General features: G+C 37.7%; 1 protein-coding gene across 2 annotated transcripts in view; it reads left to right on the forward strand.

Annotated features, from left to right (window-relative positions):
- RFX7 (regulatory factor X7) overlaps positions 1-17,607 on the forward strand; it is a 151,276-nt gene extending 133,669 nt beyond the window's left edge. For both annotated transcript variants that reach the window (XM_030814055.1, XM_003266962.3), the window contains 5 exons: positions 4,253-4,369; positions 5,656-5,740; positions 6,336-6,543; positions 9,470-9,765; positions 11,517-17,607. In XM_030814055.1, the coding sequence (XP_030669915.1) occupies positions 4,253-4,369; positions 5,656-5,740; positions 6,336-6,543; positions 9,470-9,765; positions 11,517-14,792 (3,982 nt within the window). In that variant the 3' untranslated portion in view covers positions 14,793-17,607. The remainder of the gene's footprint in view (positions 1-4,252; positions 4,370-5,655; positions 5,741-6,335; positions 6,544-9,469; positions 9,766-11,516) is intronic.
- Positions 17,608-26,378: the final 8,771 nt, after the last annotated feature.

A 26,378-nucleotide genomic window follows, 5' to 3' on the forward strand; every position in this document is an offset into this window, starting at 1 on the left:
CTATTTATTACTGCCTCAATTTCAGAACCTGTTATTGGTCTATTCAAAAATTCAGCTTCTTCCTGGTTTAGTCTTGGGAGGGTGTATGTGTCCAGGAATTTTTCCATTTCTTCTAGATTTTCTAGTTTATTTGTGTAGAGGTATTTATAGTATTCTCTGATGGTAGTTGTATTTCTGTAGGATCAGTGGCGATATCCCCTGTATCATTTTTTATTGGTTTATTATCATTTTTTATTGTTTTATCTGTGGGATCAGTGGCGATATCGCCTGCATCATTTTTTGTTGCTATTTGATTCTTCTTTATTCATTCAGTATGCTTATAGTTATCAATTAGCAATAAAAATACCTCATCTGTTAAATAAAGGGATTAGTGCACCTCTCTGTGCAAGTTCCTCATCTATAAAATATGTTTAATAAAACTACCTGTCCTAAGGTTGTTGAGAGGATTAAATGATTTAACACAAAGAAAGCACTCAAAAAATGTCAGGTATGGTTAGGTATCCCATGACTATATTTTACCACAAGTCTTTTGTGATTCTTTTTTTTAAATATATTTTTGTACCATTAAACAATGTTTACCTTTAACTTGTACAATTGAATTTGTAAGTGACATGAATGAATATTAAAGACTGAATTGTTACCATGGATTTTGAGTGATGTGTTCATAGTCATACTGAATATTAGACTTAATTTCAGGCTTAAAAATGTACTTTTAAACAAGGAGCAAGAGGAAAAAAAAACAATTCTTTCTTTTTTTTTTTCTTTTTTTCGAGACAGAGTCTTGCTCTGTTGCCCAGGCTGGAGTGCAGTGGCGCGATCTCGGCTCACTGCAAGCTCCGCCTCCTGGGTTCACGCCATTCTCCTGCCTCGGCCTACCAAGTAGCTGAGACTACAGGCACCCGCCACCACACCCAGCTAATTTTTTGTATTTTTAGTAGAGGCAGGGTTTCACCATGTTAGCCAGGATGGTCTCGATCTCCTGACCTCGTGATCCGCCTGCCTCGGCCTCCCAAAGTGATGGGATTACTGGTGTGAAATTATTTCATTTTTAAAATGACATTGGAGTGTTAGTGATTGCGTGAACAGAACATTCTCCGTTCCTCACCCTTTTTTGAGTCTTGCAAAGTATACTCTGACAGAGTTAAGAGTTAATTGACACTGTGTCTTGCTTGGTCAACCTGCAGTTAATGTTATGAAGCAGGAAAATGAGATGTAAACTAACCAAGATCTCCACATGGCCTGGAATGACCAATGGTTTGTTATATAGCACAAAATTGAATAAATATGTAAATACTTACTAAATTAGATTTTTAAAAGAATCATTGAATATCTAGATTTTTCTTAATGGGGAAAGGTGTCCTATTGAAATTCTTTTTCTTTAAAAATTATAACCACTAGAAATTGGATAGGCCACCTCACAATAAAGAGTCCTCCCCATCAAAGAAGGGTTCATGTTGAGGTAACCCATCATTTAGGAGTATGACCATTTCTACATCTGGCAGGAAGTTGAACTGTACAACTTCTGATTTATTTTTTTCATTTCTAACATTTCACAAAATTAAAGAAATTGTGAACCTATTCTAGGTATTGTTCTTGTTGTTTTTACATTGATGCCCTCTTTATTTTCTGTTTGAAATGAGTTATCAGAGCATAAAGTTTTGAATCATAGGCAATTTTCTTCTGACATGATTCAGGAGGAATAATTTGAGCTACTTATATGTCTACAAAGTACTTTTAATATTTATCCACCAGTGTATTTGACAATGAGGTTGTTATATCCTTCCAAAAGGTAGAATAAGTATCAAAAACCAGATGGAATTGGATGACTTTGTGAAATAACCACACAATATAAATTGTATTTGAAAAACAAATGGGCATTGGTCATCTGGATACCAAGAAAGACAAGAAACTTTTTATCTGAGGAATGTGAGCTCTTTTAAATTACTGGGCCCAGTGGGGCATTAAAATGTGAAAGTAGTCATCTCTCACTCCCCTCTTTGAGCTAAGTAATCTGCCTGCTGTATGGACTTTAGACTGTCACCACCAAGTAACCATAAACTAACCTAACAATGCCATATGCTAGGCACCATAACTCATATCCTATAGTTCAACAATGTATAGCCAATTACTAATCAGCTATTTCTCTACACCAATGAGAATTCTTGACAAACAAGTTTTGTAATTGCCCCCGTCCTTTTTTTCTTTAAAAACATGAGCCTCTCCTTCATTCTCTGGAGCACTTCTCAGCATTTCTCAGTCTGCAGTCCTCAATCTTGGCCCAAATAAACTTACTTACTATATTAATTTTGCTCACTTTATGTCTTTAGGTCGATGATACTTAACATTACTTCTTTTGCCAACCTTTCTCCTACCCCTTCTGCCAAAGTAAAAAATTTTGGTTTACTAACGTAATGAAAAAAAAAAATAATCAAAATCTGAAACACAGAGGGAGAATAGAATGGATATATTATCTCTCAAATGTCTCATTACACTGCCTCTGTTTATTTGATTTCAGTTTTTTAGGCCCATTTCTGCCAGTGCTGTCCTAGGATCCAGAGGGGGGCAATGTTTCTTCTTTGCTTTTTTAAGTCTTTTAATGTGATGAAGACAAATTAACTATTATGTGATTGTAACTCATGCAAAGAAAAGAAACAGATCACACTGATAGGGAACATGATGAGGGTGTGGCATGAGGACATTGCTTTAGTCAGAAGAGATCCTTTCAAAAATCATAAAATTTAAGCAGAGACTTGAAAGATAAGAAAAGTAATGTTCCAGGTAGAGGAACCAACATGGGTCAAGTCCCTGAGGTGCAAAAGAGCCTCATTCTCATTTTCTTTTTGTGCCGGTTTGAACCATAAAGAACTAATTTAACTTGCTTCTGAAATTGTTATGATTTGATGCAGCTCATTTCCATTGTCAGCACCCAAAATAGTTACCTCTTCACCTTGCACCTTCAACCTTGCAAGACCCCCTGAGCCCTCAAAGTATCAAGTTTAGTCTCAATTTAAATATGAGGCTGCTAACACCTCCTGTATGGGAAACTTTCAGTACACTTAGTTCCCTTTCTGCTCGTAGCATTGTTGGTGATGTGTTTGCTGGGCTACTCCTTCCCGTCTAACCCCCAGGGGTATGCAGGATTTGCTGTGGGAATAGGGAAGCGACAGACAAGAAATACCATTGTCTCCAGACCTACCCCTATTCCTTCTGTATTAAGTCTCCCAGGGGTCTCTGCCTCCTCTTGAGTCTCTCCCAACTTAACTTCTTGAGCTCAGGTCACTTTAGGGATGTTATCAGGACATTCAGCAATCTACAAAAAGACCCAAGTCCTGGTTTCCATTACACCCTGCCCACCATGTGTTCCAGTTGTTTTCATTTCTTTTCTGCATGACTTCATCAAGAAGCTGTCCTGGTTGATGCTAAATGAGAGGTGAGGCGGAGACAAGGGAATTCCTCTGGCTTCCTCTTCATTCATATTTCCCAGATAGTGGTTCTCCCAAAGGCCTTGGTGGCCAGAATAAGGTGTGGCCTTGGTCTGCTGCTGAACTGGTAGAGGATTGACATTTTACCTATGACTGGCAGCTCTAGAGAAAAACAGAACACCTGATTCCAGTAGCAGTTAAGACTTGGTGTGTCTCCAGATCCCACTTGAAGTTACTGTCTTACAAAGTAACTTTTTTCCTGGCAATACTAGGGATGCTGGGGATAGAAGGAGGATAACACTAGGACCTTTGGAACCTCTCCCCGTGCCTGTTTTTTCTCTTATCAGTAAAATGAGAGTGTTGGTGTATTCATAGGGTCCCTTTTAGTTCAAACATATCACATTTCTAAATTTTAAACCATCTAGTAGTATTATCTCTGTCTGATGTGCGTGATATGTATATTGGAAATTATCCCAGTATGTGAGCCTGATACATATGTGGAAACTTACAGCCCTACTGGCTGAGCTGGATATATTCATTTATGAGCACTGGTTGGGATTGTAATTCGAAAACTTTGTACCAACATTATATCTTACTGAAAGATTTAGGAATGTTATTGAAAGCAGGACTGTATACCCTGAGGGTGAAGCCAGCTAACTAAACCTGAGTTAACATGCATCACCAAAGAGTGATGATCATAGATGTTGTGGTAAATGACTTGAAAGATCCTTTGCTTCACTTTGTCAGAAGGATCAAATTGTATTGAAATAGCACCCCGCGATATAATTCTGAGTTCTGTCACTCTAAATTGGTCCTTCCTTCTTTTGCAGGAGCTATTGTGACAATCTTGGTTATCATCCATTAAGTGCTGCTGATTTTGGAAAGATCATGAAAAACGTCTTTCCAAACATGAAGGCACGCCGTTTGGGCACAAGAGGCAAATCTAAATATCCTTTACCAGAATGGTTTTAGTAATATCTCTGCATTCTCACTTGTTATAGAACATCTGTTGTTGTAGTTCAACTGGCAACTTTATTTAGAAATAAACTTCAAATTAAAGCAACTCAAAAGCATTAAGTAGAATAATTGCAAATGTAACTTTCACAGGTATTTATCACACTGTGAAAGAAATAGCAAATAATGGTTTATTCATAGATTAGAATTGTGATAGATTTTACCTTAGTCTATCAATGTAAAGTGTTATTAATGGTCTGATCTCCTTTGTTTTAACAGTAAGAAGTTTTGAGACCTGCCATATATTTAACAATTATATGAATAAAAGTGGAGAAAGATGCTAGCTTATCTTCTTTTCTTCCTTTAATTTAGAAACATAGGGGATCTCCTTGGCAAAAAAAAAAATCTTATGGAACTTTAACAGAAACACTAATCTTACAGTACAAGTATTTTTCAGCCATCCATTTAAAGCCCATAGTAAAATTAAAGCCAGAGTATAGAAAAGGTCCTTCTTGTGATGGAGAAATACTTAGGAGCAAACAGAAATAAGGAAATTAAAATTAAGAATTCATTATAGTTCTTTCTCCTCTTAGAAGAAGACTGTAAAATAGAGGGTCTTTGTATCATATTAGGATTACATCCATTTTCTCCCTCTTTAGCTCTTGTCCTTTTTTCAGAGCATAAAATGGAGGAGATGAGAGAGGAAGGGGAAGGGAAGAAACTTGCTTTTCTAAAATGGTTCCAGGTGTTCTCTAACCACTTGTTGCATGACCTATTCTTGCTTCCCAAATGCAAACAAAAATGTTTTGATGTGTCTTTGGCATGTTACAGGTGATAATCCTGTATGTTTCAGTGGAAAAAGAGAAACGAAAAGGTTAAAGCCCTTGTGACACTCTTAAGAGTTGTTTTTGTCCCGGTGCCCTGGGCTAAAGTTTCCCTTCCCTGTGCCAGGTTTCCATCTGGCTATTCATTTCCTTCTGACCTGTTTGTTACTGGTGGCTGGCACAGCATATTAGGAACATTTATTCATAAAATTTATAACAGATGAGAATCCTTTCATTTAAGACAGTAGTATTTAACATTCTAAAAGGACATTTCAGTTTCAAAAGAGTAAAAGTGTCCCAAGTTTTTAATATTAAGGTTTTTCTTACTGAAGAATTCAGAAAGTAGATGTTATGTCATGTTGATTTTTTTCTCATTTCATATAGTTACTTCTAAAGTGCTGTCTGTATAAGCAATTCATTTAATTTTGAATATTTAGACCTTAACTGTTTATTACATATTGCTACAGTGGACTAAGAAAAAAAGCTTTTGTTCATATGCCAACACTGCCCAACCTTGACTTTCACAAAACTGGAGATGGGGTAAGAATTCAGCCTTTTCTTTTTAATAAGTAAAATTGTACCTTTATATCAACATCCTGCAAAGTCTCATTTGGTTAAGGCTAGCGACTGTGCTTTTTACAAATAAGAAAAAAAAAATCACACAGTGGCTGAAAAATGTTAGTGTATATGACCTACGTCAACATGAAATTTGGGGGAACAAAAGTTTTGAAGTTACTGATTTCTTGATATTTCCAAAATATATATTGACTATATGTGTGTATAGTCAAGAGGAAAAAGTCAGTCATCATGTAATATGTTTTATAGGAATTTTAGAAAAAATATGTGGCTATTGGCATAGTTTTACTGACATTATAAAGATTCAAAATATCAGTCTTCTTGTATGTTTAAAAACCATTTAAAATGTTATATTCGCAAGGCTGCTGACTACTGTGCACTAGTGGGTATGAGTCCCTTATTTGCAAAGCTCTTATATGTCTGCCAGTGGGTCAATTCATACTACTTTAACCCACAGATTTATATTGTATCTTCTAATTAAGAATACATATCTTTAACGTGCTTCAATTTAATTTCTCTGGTCTTTTACAAGTTAACATTTCCTTTTTTCTTTGCCTAGTTGGAAGGAGCTGAACCTTCTGGGCAGCTTCAAAATATTGATGAAGAAGTTATCTCTTCTGCTTGCCGTCTTGTGTGTGAGTGGGCCCAGAAAGTGTTAAGCCAACCATTTGACACCGTCTTGGAATTAGCCCGCTTCCTTGTAAAAAGTCACTATATAGGCACCAAGTCAATGGCAGCTCTAACTGTAATGGCAGCAGCACCAGCAGGTACAACATTACTGTGAACAAGCTAAAAACTGACAGAGGTATTACTGTATTTAGAATTGGTAGCAAAAGAAGAGTTAGATCAAAGAACTTCATCCTTTTAGTACTTGTATGAGTTCACTCTTACTCCACTTAACACTAAATTCAGATGGGTTTGTTGAGCCAAGAAAATAACAATACTTTCATTATAAAGCTTAATGCTATGTTTCTATATATTGCTTTGCTGGCATATGAAACTGTGGATTCCCCAGCTGATATGTTATTAATTTTTCCATTGCTACTTTTACATTTATAGAATGTGTTTAGATGTACTTTTATATGTACATATATGTATATGTGTATCTAAATTAATATTAGAAGTAAAATAATAAGATTAAAATTTAAAATTACTTGTTAGATTCCCATTCCAGAAACTAATGCTTATAAATAAAATTATCTTTGCACACTGTGACAGGTAACTTAGTCTCAAAAAAACAAAACTGTACGAAGCCTTACTAAAAAATAACAAGAGTGATATTTTTTACTATGCATTCATATGACTATTTTTATTCAAAGATGAATTTTTGGAATCGACAATTTTGGGAATTGAGTCTTGTTAGAATGACTCCCTCCTAAATTAATAGTTGTGTAAAATATCAGTTCTGATGAATTTTTAAAAATATTTCAGTTATACCTTATAAACCTAGAGTGGATAAAGTATTCTAGAAAATCATGATGTCTATTAAAAATGTAGTGATATAGTGATCAGAGACTTACTTTTCCAAGGACTGGCCTTCTAAGTGTTAATTCTGAATATTTTAAAATTTACAATAGATTTATCTTGGCCAGAATTACAGTCTCTTAATTAACTTCACTTCTTTTTTTAGTATCTTTTAAATATTAATAATGAGTCCGTTTTCTTCTAATTTTACATTTAGTATGTGGGATGTATATGTGTGTAGCTTCTCATTTTGTGGTCAATTGAAGACCCATTTCGGAAAAAGAGTGTCATATAGTTTTTCCTGTCTACATGTAAACTGTATGACCTAAATCTGTTTATTCATTGTACTGACCAGCAGGAGAATGGTTGACCAGCCTTATCAAGCTAAATAGCTCACATATGTTACCTCATTTAATTCCCCCAGCAGTCCTGTGAGATAGGTGATATTTATTCCCAGTTTATAGACTTGGGGAGGTCAATTAACTTGTCCATGGGCACATAAGTAATGGAGCTAGGATTTGAATCCTGATTTGTCTGTCTCCAAAGCCCAGCTTCACTCAATTATATCATAATGTCATATAGTAGAATAAGCTTTAAAAGGAGTGAACCCTTCAGTTTGCTCTGCTCTCTTTCTCCTGCCCCTGCCGACACCTAGAAGAGTACTTCAACAGATGAAGGATTTAGGAGGTATCATGGGGAAAAGAAACATCTCTTTCCTATTTCTCTCATTCACGAAGTCTGAGGGAAATGTTGAATGAATTGAATGAATGAATTTTAAGGTCTAAGTGTAAATAAAGGTGTGAGTTTAACAAAAGTATTAAAAATTACATATATTAAAAAGAGACTCCATTTTTTAAAGCAATCAGCCTGAGAGGGTAAACACTTTACCTATTGTATCATTACTCAAAACATTTTTAGAATGTCTCTCAAAATGTTGATCTCAGCCCTTACTATATTTTTCAAAAAAGACCTTTGATAGTAGACTAATTTTCATCCTTTGAAGGTGAATTTGTTTTTTTATAAATATAGTCTCCATATTAAGAACAGGTTGTGTTACAAATGTCCTTTTGTAAGTCAGCTGCTTGGAACTCATTCCTGTCTAAAAACCCTGGCAGGAAGGATAAGACGGCCAAGCTGTGAGCCATTGGCAGAGGCTCTCCAGGGTGCAGGTGCTGAGAAGCCAGAGCTGAGGCTTGGGTCGGGAAGGGGCAAAACAACTGGAGCTGGATTTGAGATGAAAAATTGTGATTTTTAAAAGGGGCTGGGGGTTCAACAGATCCTCATCATTATTGAGTATGGGGAGAGAGTTATAGCTTCCTCATTCTCTGTTTCCGGCTCCCCACACCAAGTTGTTGTTAACTAGAATGATGAAAAGCAGAAATTGGGATGGGGAAAAGAAAGGGCAAGGTGTACCAGCAGGATAGTTGTTCTTCCCCTTTCTTCTCTTCATTGTTTTTACTGCCCACAACTTACTTGCTAATGATCTCAATGCCATGCCCTAAATCTGAAATGAGCTTTTTAAAAATTTTTATTTTATAATCCATTTTTCCTAAAATTTATATTTTGCTTATTTTGTCAATTTTTTTCAACGTTTATCTTACTGTTTTAAAGGTTTTCTCAGTGACACTTTTTTGGAATATCTTAACCTTAGTCTTGTTAAGAAATTCTGCTTCTGAATTTCTTCTAGGTCATACTGGAATCATTGTATAGTAGCAATAAAGTAATAGTGCCTATTTCCATGAATTGCTGGTAGGATTAAAAATTGTTTTCTCCATACAAATTTTTTCCATTATAAGGAGTGGCTTCAGCAAATATTTACTGAATTATTGAATGCCCCTCATGAGCTAAATATTAAAATCATGAAAATACATGTATTTATTTCTGATTAGAAATGGGGGGAGGGAAATTTACTGACCTTTGAGAAAATGTAAAAATGCTGTGTTGGCATTTATCTTAGCTTCTGCACATTTATGATATAGCTACTGTTTTTAAAATCCTGTTGTTAACTGAAACTGTCACCTGAGTTGAACCATATTGTAAGATGACAAAGCTATATTGACAATTGTTTATAAATTTGAAGTCTAATGCTTCGTTAAGAAGTTGTGAGTTAAAATTTGCCATTGTGGTTGCTTTGTCCAGTAGATGGCTACATTCTCAAAGAAATTCAAAGGAACCTCCTTTTTATAAAGGAGAGTATTTATTGTAGCTTTCCTTTCTGTTTATTTTCAGGAATTAAAGGAATTACCCAGCCTTCTGCTTTTATACCTACAGCTGAAAGTAATTCCTTTCAGCCTCAGGTGAAGACTTTGCCGTCTCCAATTGATGCTAAACAGCAGTTGCAACGGAAAATCCAGAAGAAGCAGCAAGAACAGAAACTACAATCCCCTTTGCCAGGAGAATCTGCAGCAAAAAAATCAGAAAGTGCTACAAGCAATGGAGTAACTAACCTTCCTAATGGAAATCCTTCAATCCTTTCTCCTCAACCTATTGGTATCGTTGTGGCAGCTGTCCCTAGTCCCATTCCGGTAATATAATTAAATAGTATTTGGCCTTATTGGGATGGTGGGAAATCAATTGTTTACTTAAAAGTGGCAGATGAAAAGAAGGCAGGTACAAGGGTAGCCACAAACTGGTTTTGTGACCACAGGAAGATTCCCCTTCAGTCTTTTATTCAGGATGTATGTTGTTGATTACAAAGTAAGCTATGAAACATTATTGAAAATATAAAGATCCAAGACCTACAAAGTATGCACATAACCACTCAGAGCTTTATGTAAGAGTGAGTAATTTTCTCATTTTTAGAGTTGTTTCATCCCTGGCTGAGCCAAGATTTTATTTTTTTTTTTTTTTTTTTTGAGACAGAGTCTTGGTCTGTCTCCCAGGCTGGAGTGCAGTGCCGCGATCTCGGCTCACTGCAACCTCCACCTCCCGGGTTCAAGCAATTATTCTGCCTCAGCCTCCCGAGTAACTGGGATTACAGGTACTTACCACCACACCCAGCTAATTTTTGTATTTTTGTATTTTGTATTTTCAGTTGGCCAGGCTGGTCTTGAACTTGTGACCTCAAGTGATCCACCCACCTTGGCCTCCCAAAGTACTGGGATTATAAGCGTGAGCCACCCCAACCAGCCAAGCCAAGATAATTTCATTGCAGTCTTTTTTTAAAATTTAAATGCTTTTCTTTTTTACATTCAGATGGAGCAAAATTCTAATGTGTAATGATTACTTAAATGTAGGCCTATCCGTGGCTTATCAGATATAGGACTAGAACCTTGGCCAAGTTCTTTAGCTAGTTTATTAACGTCTATTTGTAGATAAGGAAACAGTCTCCTCCTTTCCTATCTCACACAACTGAGGTTATGATGAAGGGACTTTTAAAATGAGAGTAAGTTGGTACTTTATGTTATTATTGATAATAATATTTAGGAGATATTTTACCGTTTTTCTTGTTCCTATTATCATCATCATGTTATTAAAATGTTAAATACATGGTAACCGCACTATTCATTACAAGGCAAACTGGAGTAGACAGTAGTTGTATCTTATTTGCAGTGGTTTAGTTACAGACATTTAAGGTAGACACATTTATAAGACAGTTTCCCCTGGCCGGGCACGGTGGCTCACGCTTGTAATCCCAGCACTTTGGGAGGCCGAGGCGGGCGGATCACGAGGTCAGGAGATCGAGACCACGGTGAAACCCCGTCTCTACTAAAAATACAAAAAATTAGCCGGGCGTGGTGGCGGGTGCCTGTAGTCCCAGCTACTCGGAGAGGCTGAGGCAGGAGAATGGCGTGAACCCGGGAGGCGGAGCTTGCAGTGAGCTGAGATTGCGCCACTGCACTGCAGCCTGGGTGACAGAGCGAGGCTCCGTCTCAAAAAAAAAAAAAAAAAAAGACAGTTTCCCCTATGAGTGAGCCATCTTAGCATAGATTCTGGTAGGTAACCTTTACAGTTGTATGTTTCTTCGAGATTTTATGTCTTCTTCCTGTAACCCCCTTAAATCATTGTTTCAGCCAATATTCATCACAGGTGTGAAGCTTTTAGTCTTCTTAACTGAAAAGTGACTTAATGTTCTTACATATTTAATTATAATGCATTATGGTTGCATTTGTTACATTTATGTGTCTGATTGTTTAGAAGAACTCTCTTCTAACATAGGAACTTTTTTCTTTTTAACATTAACATTTAATGAATGACTTAAAAGTATATACAGATACATGAATTACTATTTACAGCCTAGACCTGTTAAATCTGATTTTTTGCTATCTTTTAACAGGTCCAGCGGACTAGGCAATTGGTAACTTCTCCGAGTCCAATGAGTTCTTCTGACGGCAAAGTTCTTCCCCTCAACGTACAGGTGGTCACTCAGCACATGCAGTCTGTGAAACAGGCACCAAAGACTCCCCAGAACGTTCCAGCCAGTCCTGGTGGGGATCGTTCTGCCCGGCACCGTTACCCTCAGATCTTACCCAAACCAGCCAACACCAGTGCACTCACCATTCGCTCTCCAACTACTGTCCTCTTTACTAGTAGTCCCATCAAAACTGCTGTTGTACCCGCTTCACACATGAGTTCTCTAAATGTGGTGAAAATGACAACAATATCCCTCACACCCAGCAACAGTAACACCCCTCTTAAACATTCTGCCTCAGTCAGCAGTGCTACAGGGACAACAGAAGAATCAAGGAGTGTTCCACAGATCAAGAATGGTTCTGTCGTGTCACTTCAGTCTCCTGGGTCCAGGACCAGCAGTGCGGGGGCAACATCTGCTGTGGAAGTCAAAGTGGAACCCGAAACATCATCAGATGAGCATCCTGTACAGTGCCAAGAGAACTCTGATGAGGCTAAAGCTCCCCAGACACCTAGTGCCCTTTTGGGGCAGAAAAGTAATACAGACGGAGCACTGCAGAAACCTTCAAATGAAGGTGTCATTGAAATAAAAGCAACTAAGGTCTGTGACCAGAGGACCAAATGTAAAAGTCGCTGTAATGAAATGCTGCCAGGCACATCAACAGGCAATAATCAAAGCACTATCACTCTATCAGTTGCTTCTCAGAACTTAACTTTCACCAGCACCAGCTCACCACCTAATGGTGACTTAATCAATAAAGACCCTAAATTATGCACTAAAAGCCCAAGAAAACGACTGTCTTCTACATTGCAAGAGACCCAGGTGCCTCCTGTAAAGAAACCAATTGTGGAACAGCCTTCAGCAGCTACCATAGAAGGGCAGAAACAAGGCAGTGTGAAGAAGGACCAAAAGGTTCCACATTCAGGGAAAACAGAAGGTTCAACAGCAGGTGCTCAGATTCCTAGCAAGGTATCAGTAAATGTCAGTTCACACATAGGAGCAAATCAGCCCTTGAATTCCTCTGCCCTTGTTAGCAGTGATTCAGCTTTGGAACAGCAAACAACCCCATCATCATCTCCAGATATAAAAGTAAAACTTGAAGGAAGTGTCTTTCTCTTGGACAGTGATTCGAAGTCAGTTGGCGGCTTTAATCCAAATGGATGGCAACAAATCACTAAGGATTCTGAGTTTATAGCTGCCAGCTGTGAACAACAGCAAGATATCAGTGTTATGACAATTCCTGAGCATTCTGATATCAATGACTTAGAGAAATCTGTTTGGGAATTAGAAGGAATGCCACAGGACACATATAGCCAGCAGCTACATAGCCAGATGCAGGAATCTTCTTTAAATCAAATACAAGCACATTCTTCAGATCAGTTACCTCTGCAATCTGAACTGAAGGAGTTTGAGCCTTCTGTTTCCCAGACAAATGAAAGCTACTTTCCTTTTGATGATGAACTTACACAAGATAGTATTGTGGAAGAGCTGGTGCTTATGGAGCAGCAAATGTCAATGAACAATTCTCATTCTTACGGGAACTGTTTGGGAATGACCCTTCAGAGTCAGTCGGTAACTCCAGGAGCTCCAATGTCATCTCACACCTCCAGCACCCACTTCTATCATCCAATCCACAGCAATGGCACTCCAATCCACACACCCACACCCACACCCACACCCACTCCTACCCCAACCCCAACCCCAACCCCAACATCTGAAATGATTGCTGGATCTCAGAGTCTATCACGGGAGAGCCCTTGCTCCAGGCTAGCCCAGACTACACCTGTGGATAGTGCTTTAGGAAGTAGCCGACATACACCCATTGGTACTCCACATTCTAACTGCAGCAGTAGTGTCCCCCCCAGCCCTGTTGAATGCAGGAATCCATTTGCATTCACTCCAATAAGCTCCAGCATGGCATATCATGACGCCAGCATTGTCTCAAGTAGTCCTGTGAAACCGATGCAAAGACCCATGGCCACACATCCTGACAAAACCAAGCTTGAATGGATGAATAATGGGTATAGTGGGGTTGGTAATTCATCAGTTTCTGGCCATGGTATTCTCCCAAGCTATCAGGAACTAGTGGAAGACCGTTTCAGGAAACCTCATGCTTTTGCTGTGCCTGGACAGTCTTATCAGTCTCAATCCAGACATCATGACACTCATTTTGGTCGTTTGACTCCTGTCTCTCCTGTGCAGCATCAAGGTGCCACTGTAAATAACACCAACAAACAGGAGGGTTTTGCAGTCCCTGCCCCTCTTGATAATAAAGGAACTAATTCATCTGCCAGCAGCAACTTCAGATGCCGGAGTGTGAGCCCTGCTGTTCATCGCCAACGTAATCTTAGTGGAAGCACCCTTTATCCAGTATCTAATATCCCACGATCTAATGTGACCCCCTTTGGAAGTCCAGTTACCCCAGAAGTTCATGTTTTCACAAATGTTCACACAGACGCATGTGCCAACAACATAGCTCAAAGAAGCCAATCAGTTCCATTGACAGTCATGATGCAGACAGCCTTCCCAAACGCTCTTCAGAAGCAAGCAAACAGTAAAAAAATAACCAATGTTCTGTTGAGTAAACTTGATTCCGACAATGATGATGCAGTGAGAGGTTTGGGAATGAACAACCTGCCCTCTAATTATACAGCCCGGATGAATCTCACTCAGATTTTGGAACCTTCCACTGTTTTTCCTAGTGCCAACCCACAAAATATGATCGATTCCAGCACTTCTGTTTATGAATTCCAAACACCATCTTACCTCACCAAAAGTAATAGCACCGATCAGATCAATTTTTCTCCTGGAGATAATCAAGCACAATCAGAAATTGGAGAGCAACAATTAGATTTCAATAACACTGTTAAAGACCTGTTGAGTGGAGACAGCTTGCCAACCAGCCAGCAGCTGGTAGGTCAAGTAGCATCTGAGCTCACTAATACTGCATCGGATTTCTCTAGCGATATCAGGTTGTCTTCCGAGCTCTCAGGCAGCATCAATGATTTGAACACTTTAGACCCAAATCTACTGTTTGATCCAGGTCGTCAGCAGGGACAAGATGATGAAGCTACACTGGAAGAATTAAAGAATGACCCATTATTTCAACAAATTTGCAGTGAATCCATGAATTCTATGACTTCATCAGGTTTTGAATGGATAGAAAGCAAGGACCATCCTACTGTTGAAATGTTGGGTTAAATTGTGTTTTATAATATGTAGCACACTGTATCTAAAGACATATGTATTGTATTTGTCTTAATGGAAGTGCCTCCCGCAGCAGAAATACTATTAATTGTGACATTTTAAAAGCGTTTGCTGCAGAAGTGGTTTCTTCAGTAGGAAATGGTTAGACTCGCCTCAGTTCTTAACAAGTGTCTAAAGACAGTAGGCTGTAGAAGAACAAGTATTAGGTTTTAAATTTTATAATGTGCCCCATTTATTCACATTGATTGACTATCCAGCTATTACAAGAGCAGTCGATCTTTATTTTGTATAAGTTAGTTTCATTTCGTCAGATGATCTGCACAGAACTCAGAATAAACCATCAATTTTAGGTATAGGCTATTTTGTTGTTGGCATTATCTTTTAGATATAAAATCATAGCTAAGGTGAACTGTAGACAAGAAAGTCTTCCTTGAAACAGGGATAATATTCAGGTTATTATAAATATTTAGGCTTGAAGCATAGAGCTACTGTAGGATGAAAAATCTCTGTAGGACTTTCTGGGGCTTCAGTACCATTTACACCCACGATGAAGGGCTTAAATAGAAAATAATGGAAAATTAAATATTACTTTAAGGAAAGCAAAGCTGCACTAAAATTTTTAAGAGAAAAAAACAAGTAGCCATTTATATTTGTGACCTTGCATTAATATTTAAATGTCGATTTTAATATGGAGCTAGCACACACAGATGCGCAGGCACGCACACACAAAACAAGTAAATGTAACTCCAGGCATTTGTAATTTAATATAATAAATACAAGCATGTTAGAAAAATGCTTTATGTTTTATTATTTGTTAAGTTAGGGGAATGAGAAGGAAAACAAAAGCATTCTCTTAGTTTCATCACAATGGCTGCATGTACATATTGAGATTCTAATTGAGATTTACTTTGAAATTTTTCATTAAAATATTCCACAATAATCAGTTTTTTTCCTCTTCAATTGAGTGAGTGACTGACTGACTCCCTCACTCCTCCTGAATATAGTAATGTAGTTTGATCATAGGATCCCTTTGAGAAACAGGAAGGAGGATAACATAAAAAGCAACAAAAAACATTTCACCACCTAAGGTCTGAAGCCACAAATCTTTATATCTCTGATGAAACAAAGGGGATATCAATAGTACTTGAAGAAGAAGAGCATTTTATTACTTGCTCAATTTATTTATTGTGATAACCACAATTGCAAAAGAAGAACTCAGGATTTGTTTTAAAATGTTTCTCTCTATGGCTCCCATTTTGTTTTGTGAATAATTATTTATGAGTTGCATGTTGACACAAACCTACTCACTGGTTGAAAGCTCCATTTAAGTGAGTTTCAAGATCACTTTCAAAGAGATTTTTAAATTGCCATTGTTTTTAAAGCTAACGTAAAACCATTTGCTATGCTACCTTGAACCTAGCTAAGCTTTCCTTTACCTTAGTAAGCCAATCAGAAGACTACAATCAATGAATATTTAGCGAATGTGCTGAAGGGTTTAAGAAGGTTTTGTTGTTCAATAAATTTGCAAGGTAGGGTATTAACATATTTTGATAAATAAATGGTGCTAGAGTTGGCGCAGAGGTTTATATATTGATATGTCTTAGTTATTGGCATTTGTGTGTGTTTGCTGTTATCTTGATTTCGTGATTTGTTAGGTATTTTTTTCTTGATGCTAGTTATTTCTTCACTGTACATTGAGACACAGCACTACTGCACACCAAAGTATGCAATACCCAAAGGAAACTGTGTGATTTCTCCTAACAAATGATGGGAGCCTTTCTTTATGAGATACTCTGAAAAGGAGATTTTGAGGCCATTCTAATCCTTTGTTTACATTATTAGTTTCCTACTAATATAAAAATAATGGAAATCTTTTTTGATAAAAATATTAAGACTGGAGGATTTTTAACCCCTTGTACAGTATTGCAGCAAACTCTTTAAATTTGGTTGAATTCGTCCAGCAAACTTTCTGGGGTTCATATATTGCACTAAATTTGTTGAACCTGTGGTAGGCACATCTCTTAGGATAAATGCAACCAATACAGTCCACAGATTAAACTTTTTAAATGTGTTTCATTATGAAAAGACAAAATGTCATCAAAGTGACAGATAAAATTGTCTTATGTAGCAATGTGCATTGATCTCAATGAGATATTTCTATTATTCTCTTACATGAGAATATTACAGCAGGAAGAATTAAGTTTAGTTTGCTTCACCATGTTAATACATGATCACAAAATGTGCATGAGTGTTACTGACTTATCTTGTACAGTACTAGGATTCCTGTAACCACTCTTTTTTTTCTTCGCTGTATTGAAACTGGTTCAGTGTTAATCAGGCAAGCATAGTTATTCACAGGTTATTTACTTTATGTTTACTAATTCTGCTTAGTTATTGTTGAATATGTTCTGTTCCAGATTATTTTTATTGTTTTGATGTTTAAAACATTTTGCATACTGTTTATCATAAGACTTCATGAAGTAAATAATTTTGCATATAATTGCAATAAGCACTGACTTTTGAACTGAAAAGAAGGAAAGTGTTTTTTTGTGCAGTGCTTCTGAGGTTCATATAATAGTCTTGTACTATAATGTGCTTTACTACACGATAAATGACAAAAACAAGCCCTGTTTCATGTTTCATTTAGTGCAAAAAGTCAGATTTCCCCAGTGTTTTGTTGTCTGTTGTACCTGCTGAAACTACAGTAGTTGAATATTGCGGTAGCATTTCAGTTCTCTTTTTTTATTAAAGTGCTCAAAAATTGTTTTTTAAATGTTTTCAAAAACAATTAAAAACATTTTATATTAAACTGACTGGATCTGAAGGTGTTTTATGGGACATATTTTATATAGGCAACACATTTTGTAAAGAGACCCAATGTTATTCTTCCTTTGATGTCATTAACTTTAGGGAGTGAATAAAAATGAGCAGAAAGCAGAACAGTGCTGCTGATCTGCTGTGTGCTATTAATCCAGAAGAATACACAGATCTTACTTCATTCATCAAAACTCTGCTGTTCACTTAGGATTATTACCAATGAATGGTGCATGGCATAGAACTTTATGTTGTCCAAAAAGCCATCTTTTTGTCTTTCACATAGTGTTTATTTTTAAATGGAGTACATAGGTAAGTATATTTCTGGAGCTCTGAATAGAAAATGAGAAAATTTTAAGCATAGCTGTGTTCAAAAGCAGTATAGACATTTCCAGGTACCAGAAATAACAAACTGATAAGTGTAATGAAGTTGTAAGCCAGAACCTGGGCTATAGGTCTGGAAGCAGGCCGAAGTAGCCAGAAATGTCAGCCCCTGCGAAGTAACGAAACCAGGGTCTTGAATGGAGTTTCCTCACTCTTGAAACTGAGAAGCAACAACAACCAGTGCCTGGGACTATATATTGTAGACAGACCTTCTCAAACAGCCTATTCCTCTGTTTACATACATCTTTGTAGATCTGTGATAGTTCCACTATCACCGTAGATCTGGAGCCCTCAGTTTGAACAGGTGGTAGAAGCTATTACAAAAGGAAAGGAGTGGAGATTAGGAAGGGAGAGGTAAAGAGCAGGGAGGCTCCCATGCAAGCTGAGCCTGCAAATCAAAATTCAAAAGTACTTGAAGAAAATGAAACTAATCCTAAGGCAATCACTCAAGAGAAAATGAAAGTAATGAACAACCTAGATAATACTATAAAATTAGTATGTTAGGATCCTCAGTGCTCAATGACATGGAAGGGTAAAATGTCAGAGCAGGCAAACATAAGAACTAGTGCATAGAGTCAACCAGTAAGAAATTCTGGGGGTGAAAATACTGTGTAACACCTGAGGTGATTTTGGTTACAAGTAATTGAAAACCCAACACTGGCTTAAACCATAAGGACACTTACTTTTAGCTTAATAATATTGGAGATAGGGGGTTCAAGGGTTCATTCAATGGTTCATTGTTTACAGGCACCAGATCCTGTTTGTGTTTCTGTTCCATCATCTTCAGCTTTGCTTTGCTGTGTCTATTACCTCATGGTCACAAGATGGCTGCCACAGCTCAGCTGTTATACCCTCATAACATCCTAAGCCGGATAGTAAGAGCAGTTCTCAGCCTTTTATCAGAGAGAAGAAAATCTCAGAATCTTCCATTAAGCACTCCATACACACACTGTTAGTCTCATTGTATTAAACAAAGGCTCATCCTAAGGCCAATTAGCTTAGATCCTTAATTAATGCTTTACAGGTAGGAGGGGGGCCCATTTCCTGGAGCATGTGGTCATTCATCTTAAATGAGTTCCATCACCTAGGGAAGATATTAGGGACTTGCTGTTTGGGAGGCAACCAGTAGTGGTCACTGCAAAAAATAGCTAGGTAAGATGAATAAGATCTTGTACCCACCTTCGAGGGGCTTACAATCATAAAGAGTTAAGTGCATGTTCTTTGTTAAGTGCCAACAGTATGTATAATACACTATGTAGAAGAAAAAATAAGAATTTGAAATCTGCTGAACTAAGTATAAGTTTACTGGTGCTAACTGTTAACTGGTATCTTGCCTTCCCCCTATGAGCTGAAAAATCAAGTATTATTGAGTATCATAAATGCAAGTTGCCTCAGCTCCTACAGCATAAGACCAAACTTTTTATTTTGTTAAATCTGAAGTACAGATTTATTTTGACATGCATTGTTATAAATGAATTTTTAAATAATTAAAATTATAAATTTATGGATGGGATCACTTACTAATATTACATCATCTGAAATTTTAAAAATATGTATGCCAGTCCTGTTGCTATAATCTGCTTAGAAAAAAGAACAAAACAAAAAGACTACATTTTTCAAGATTTGATTTTTAAGAAGTACTTAATTCTTGGAGAGGAGAAGAGAGTCATATAAATATATCATGAGAGTGATGTTACTGTGGTATATAGAGTATTTCTTTGCATTAGACCCAGTGTTAAATAGTTTGCATATATTCTCATGTCCTCATTGTAACAATTTTTAGTGAATATTATTTTTCAGGTGAGAAAATTTTAGTTCAGAGATTAACTGGTGGAGGTAACATAATAACAGGAAGAGCCAGGATTATCTTAATTTCAAATCCCACTTCATACCATTATGCTATACTTAAGATATGTGTTCACAGTGTATCTACTGCAGTTGTATGATCTGGTTGCTTCTTTGAAATTTTCATTCTGGTTTTGAACTTAGAATTGAGTTTGATTTTTGTGGAGTTCTTTATTTAACCTCCCATCCTTATATGTCAACAATTCTTTTTCATTTTTATTGCTTTTAGATTTACCTGTAGTTTGTAACTTTCCTCCAAATTACTTGAATCCTTTTCCCTCCCTTCTCTCCATAGAAATACCCTGATGTATTAGGAGAATGAAGATTTAAATACAAAATTTTGTTTTCCACACAGCTTTTCAAGCACATATCATACAGGTATACTCTAGTCATATTTATGTTTAAATCACTTAAAATGTCATCAAAATAAAAATGGGACTTTTTTCTTAACAGATGATAAAGTGCCTAAAATATGTCAGTCTCTGTACAAGGTGCTAGAGAAGACCCCTGCCATTTTGAAATTTTGCAATATAATGAAAAAGACACAGTGAATGTCTTTGCAGGATGCAATGAGGTCACTATAGCAGAGGCGGATATTTACCAGTAGTATGCATTCTCCCCTTCTTCCTTACTGTAAAAGTCCTTGATTTTTAGCTGAGCACACAGCCATCTGACCAAAAGGCTACATCTGCCAACTTCCCTTGCAGTTAAGTGGAGACACTTACTGAGTACTCAAAGAGATGTAACCAAAATGTTTGGGTGCTACTTCTTTGCAGTGTTCTTGTCCTTCCTCTCTGCTGGCTGGAATGCAAATGTGATGGCTAGAACTCAAGCAGCCCTCCTGGACTTCATGTTAAAGACACATGCTGAGGATGATTGAGCGACAAGATACAAGGAGCCCAGGGCCTGATGACTTTGGGAGAGAAGATGCCCAACTAGTCCTGACTGCTTACCTCTAGATATGTTTCACATGAGGGAAATAAATGTCTTTCTCGTTTAACTCACACTTATTTTGAGTCTTATTTTGAGTCTCTGTCCCTCAACACAAATCCAAATTCTAGCCAACATAGCTGCTGGAAGGTTTTAAGCAGGAGTAGGGAATGTTAGAGTCACATGGTGATTACTAAAAAACATCACGGACGCCCCACATACCCTAGGAATGGCAAACTGCATCTCTTTTTCATTGGAATTGGTAAATCAGGAGAGGATCCTAGAAAAATACCCTTTCATAGCTTTGGGGGTTGGGGGAGGCAGAAATAAGAGTAGATGAATTCTGAGCTGCTGATCAAATTGAAAGCCAATATAGCCTTCTGGTCAGACCTAGGTTTAAGTCTCAGCTCTGCCAATTATAACCATGACCAATTATAACCATTCAAACTTACTTGAATATTAGTAATGATATCCATCTGGCAACCATTTCTAGTGCTGTGCTACATGGTTCTGGCCTGTTCATTATTTTTGCCAACATTTTGAACAAACACACACTAAGTTTGCTGTGGCAAATGTAGATTGGCTTGCTCAATTTCTGTTCCAGCTTCCTCCTTGTATGAAGGGGTGGGAAAGCCAAAAACTACATTTTCTAGACTTCCTCACAGCTAAGTTATGAATATGAATTACATTTTGTCTATTAGATTTGTTATTGAAAGATCTGAAGGAAAAAAGTTGAAGCAGAATCCATCTTCCTACTTCTTTTTGGTGACTTTTCTTGCAAGCAAGCTCATGGAGAGTCTTTTAGCAGCAGTGTTCTTGAGTCTATTCTTGTGATTCTTAGGTTTGAAGGTCCATGTTCCAGTGCCAAATCACCAATTTTGTGAATGTCAAGAGGTGGTCAAGTGGTGCAGTGATGGTGCCAACAGTATCAGCAACTTCCTAGTGTGGCTCACTGCTGTCTGCATTAATTTCAGAGACAAACTCATGGGTGATTCCCCTGATAATCAGCTCAACCATATTGTTCCAGGAGTCATTTCTGGAGGTAGTCTAAAGCCTGTTTTTCCATTTACAGTTGTCCCTCAGTATCTGGGCAGGGATTGGTTCCAGGATCCCTAGGGATAATGAAATCTGCAGATGCTCCAGTCCCTTACATAAAACGGCAAATGGCATAGCATTTGCATATAGCCTATGCACATCCTCCTGTATACTTTAAGTCAGCTATAGATTACTCATAAAACCTAATGCAAGCCAGGCACGGTGGCTCAGGCCTGTAATCCCAGCACTCTAGGAGGCTGAGGCAGGTGGATCACTTGAGGTCAGGAGTTCGAGACCAGCTCGGCCAATATGATGAAACCCTGTCTCTACTAAAAATACAAAAATTAGCCAGGCAGGGTGGTGCACTCCGGTAATCCCAGCTACTTGGGAGGCTGAGGCTGGAGAATTGCTTTTACCCGGGAGGTGGAGGTTGCAGTGAGCCAAGATCGCATCACTGCACTCCAGCCTGGGCAACAAAGAAAGATTCCATCTCAAAAAAAAAAACGCAGTGTAAATACTATGTAAATAGTGGTTATACTGTATTATTTTTATTGGTATATTTTTCTTGTTGTATTATTTATTGGGTTTTTATCCCAAATATTTTCAATCTGTGGTTGGTTCAATCTACAGATGAGGAACCCATGCTATGAAGGGCCAACTGTATTTATAAGCACTTAAACCTCTGCATTAAATCCTTTTCTGTTTAACATACCTAGAATAAACCTTTTCTACACTCCACCCTGACTCATAACATATGCCTATAGGCTAGGAGTCAAGAACATCTTAGATCTGGACCTGGTTCTATCATTCTTTCACCATCTCTGCACTTTAAGAAATAATGATCCCGGTCCTAGTTACTTCCCAGAATCTTGTGAATCTCCGTGAAATATGACAATATGTTGTAAACCCTAAGTCTAAGAGGTTATCATTATCATAAATACCTGTGTGAAAGAACAGACATTTATGTGAGAGTGGGAAAAATTATTGTCCTTTTTAGCACTTAAATGTTATATTTTACCTGAAGCCTCCTTCTACCCCCACCACATACACATCTGTCAGAAGGTAAAGTATAAATCCATATTCAGAAAAGCACTGAACTTTGAATTAATGGCAATAAACAAGAAAAAAGTGTTAGTAAACATTTGAATTTAAGCCAAGCTATATCTGAGCATATTTGTTTAACATAGATTATTTGAATCATGAGACCTCTTGTATTTGGACTTCACGTGTTTGAAATACACAGTATAAATTTCCTACCACAAACCCATTCCTAGTTAACATATCTCTTTACTGAATCCTTCATAGTCTTAGCTCATCTTCATAACAGTTCTGAGATTGCTGCCTTAAGAAGTACTGGTAATTTCGTAATTGATAAGCCAAGTCCCTGTTCGTTTGGTTTCTATGACTTTGTATTCTCATTCACCTTCTACCTCTCAGGTCCTTCATTCTCGGACTCTTTCAGGGACCAGCTTCCTCTACCTATTATGTAAATATAAAAATTCTTTGACATTCTGTCATTGGTTCTTCTCTTATTATTCTACTTTCTCTCCCTAGTCATTTCAGAAACTCCTACAGCTCTATTGATGGCTTCCAAATCTAAATTTTCACATTTGACCTCTCTATTTACTTCCAGTCTCAAAATCTAAATGCCCAAACTGAAACACCTTCTCTTTTTCTCCAACCTTCTCCGCTTCCTATTTTCTGTTAACAATGTTATCATTGCAGTTACCAGTTGAAAGCTCACACAGCCAGGCATGCTGGCTCACGCCTGTAATCCCAGCACTTTGGGAGGCTGAGGTGGGTGGATCACTTGAGGTCAGGGGGTTTGAGACCAGCCTGGTCAACATGGCAAAAACCCATCTCTACTAAAAATACAAAAATTAGCCAGGCATGGTGGTGGGTGCCTGTAATCCCAGCTACTTGGGAGGCTGAGGCAGGAGAATGGTGTGAACCCAGGAGGCTGAGGTTGCAGTGAGCCAAAATAATGCCACTGCACTCCAGCCTGGGTAACAGAGTGAGACTCTGTATTAAAAAAAAAAAAAAGAAAGAAAGCTCACATGCCCATTCCTTCACCCTTTCCTCAACATCAAATGAGTTTCTAAGTCCCACACCTTTGAAATACATATCTATATGTTTCTTCCTTTCCCTCCTGACCCTGCCTTGGTTGATGGATTTCTCATTTGAAATACCAAATTATTTATAACTTCTGTAATAATTTCTGTACAATGCCATCATAGCAGTCCTTAACTCAAAAGTCTTTGATATTCAGAAGTCAATAGCCTTCATAGATATAAGCAATAACTAGTTAGAAGATACAATGCAAGAGAAGACCCTTTATTATTATTATTATTATTTTATTATTATACTTTAAATTCTATGGTACATGTGCACAATGTGCAGGTTTGTTACATATGTATACATGTGCCATGTTGGTGTGCTGCACCCATTAACTTGTCATTTACATCAGGTATATCTCCTAATGCTGTCCCTCACTCCTTCCACCACCCCATGACAGGCCCCAGTGTGTGATGTTCCCCACCCTGTGTCCAAGTGTTCTCATTGTTCAAGTCCCGCCTATGAGTGAGAACATGCGGTGTTTGGTTTTCTGTCCCTGTGATAGTTTGCTCAGAATGATGGTTTCTAGCTTCATCTCTCTACAAAGGACATTAACTCATCCTTTTTTATGGAGGCATAGTATTCCATGGTGTATATGTGCCACATTTTCTTAATCCAGTCTATCATTGATGGACATTTGGGTTGGTTCCAAGTCTTTGCTATTGTGAATAGTGCTACAATAAACATACGTGTGCATGTGTCTTTATAGAAGCATGATTTATAGTCCTTTGGGTATATGCCCAGTAATGGGATGGCTGGGTCAAATGATATTTCTAGTTCTAGATCCTTGAGGAATTGCCACACTGTCAAGAAGACCCTTTTTATGCTAATAACAAACAAGATAAAATATCCAAGCATGAACTTAAGAAATATATAAAATTTATATAAAGAACACCTTTAAAACACTTCTACTGGCTGGGTACGATGTTTCACGCCTGTAATCCCAGCACTTTGGGAGGCCGAGGCAGGTGGATCACATGAGGTCAGGAGTTCGAGACCAGCCTGGCCAACATGGTGAAACCCCGTCTCTACTAAAATTACAAAAATTAGCTGGGCACAGTGGCGGGTGCCTGTAATCCAAGCTGCTCAGGAGGCTGAGCCAGGAGAATCAATTGAACCTGGGAGGCGGAGGCTGCAGTGAGCCAAGATCATGCCATCACACTCTAGCCTGGCAACAGAGTGAGACTCCATCTCAAAAAAAAAAAAAAACCCTCTTTTACTGAAAGGCCCAAGGTAGACCAGAGCAAATGGAACAGGAAAACATACTTAGATGAGAAGAGTCAACATTGTAAAGACATCAATGCCCCATAAGTTAATTAATACATTTAACATGATTCCCACAAAAATGCCAATTCTTTTCTAGAGCTTGAAAAATTGGATATACGTTTAAAATGAGAACACAGATAAGTATAGCCCAAAAAATCCAAAAAGAAAGGAGTGTCTGAAGAGCTAGCCCAACAAGGTATTACATATAGCATCACATGGCAAAAAGGCCCTATAAGTAACGTCAGGCAACAAATGACAAACTAAGAAGAGATATTGCAACTTACATCACATACATACCCCTTTATATTCGTATTAGGGGTAATATCCCTAATATGGAAAGAAGTCCTAAAATGGTGGGAGGCAGAAGGCCAAAATCGAACAGAAAAATGGACAAAGGATATTAACAGACAGCTCACAGAAAAAGAAATGGTCATTGTGTAAGAGGTGTTCAAACCAGAGCAACTCCATCTTGAACAGGGGCTGGCTGGGTAAAATGAAGCTGAGACCCGCTCGGCCACATTCCCAACAGGTTAGCCATTCATAGCCACAGGATGTTTACAGTTAAAAGAAACAGGTTAATAATGTTAAAGGAACACGTTAATGATGTTAAAGGAACACGTTAATAATGTTTACTGAATTAACCCAGGACTTAACAGACCCAGGATATAACAGACCCAGGAAATGTCCTGATGTCCCAATATCTTAAAAACAAAAGCACTTTTAGTTTAAGTTTTGCTTTCAACATAATAATATAGATTACTGCAGAAGACAGCAGTTATACAAAGATTAGCAATCTTTTGTGACAAACCCTTGTAGTAGAATACATCTCCCCATGATTTTTTGCTTTGTTATCTTATGTACAAACAAGCATTGCACCTAAGGCAAACATGTTCCTCCCTCTTGCTTTTGGGAATGCCCTGCTGTCTCTATGGAGTACTATTCTTTCTTTACTTTCTTAATAAACTTACTTTCACTTTACCCTATGGACTCACCCCTAATTCTTTCTTGCACGAGCCCTCTCTTGGGGTCTGGATCAGGACTTCTTCCCAGTAACACTTAAACATGAAAAAAAAAAAAATGCTCAGTCTGACTCATAATAAGAGAAATACAAATTAAAACTACACCAAGATACCACCTCTCACTTAGGTTGGCGAAAATCTAAGTTTTACACCATCCTCTGTGGGAAACACT

Source organism: Nomascus leucogenys, chromosome 6 (genome assembly GCF_006542625.1).
Source record: "Nomascus leucogenys isolate Asia chromosome 6, Asia_NLE_v1, whole genome shotgun sequence".
In the NCBI taxonomy this organism is placed as follows: Eukaryota; Metazoa; Chordata; class Mammalia; order Primates; family Hylobatidae; genus Nomascus; species Nomascus leucogenys.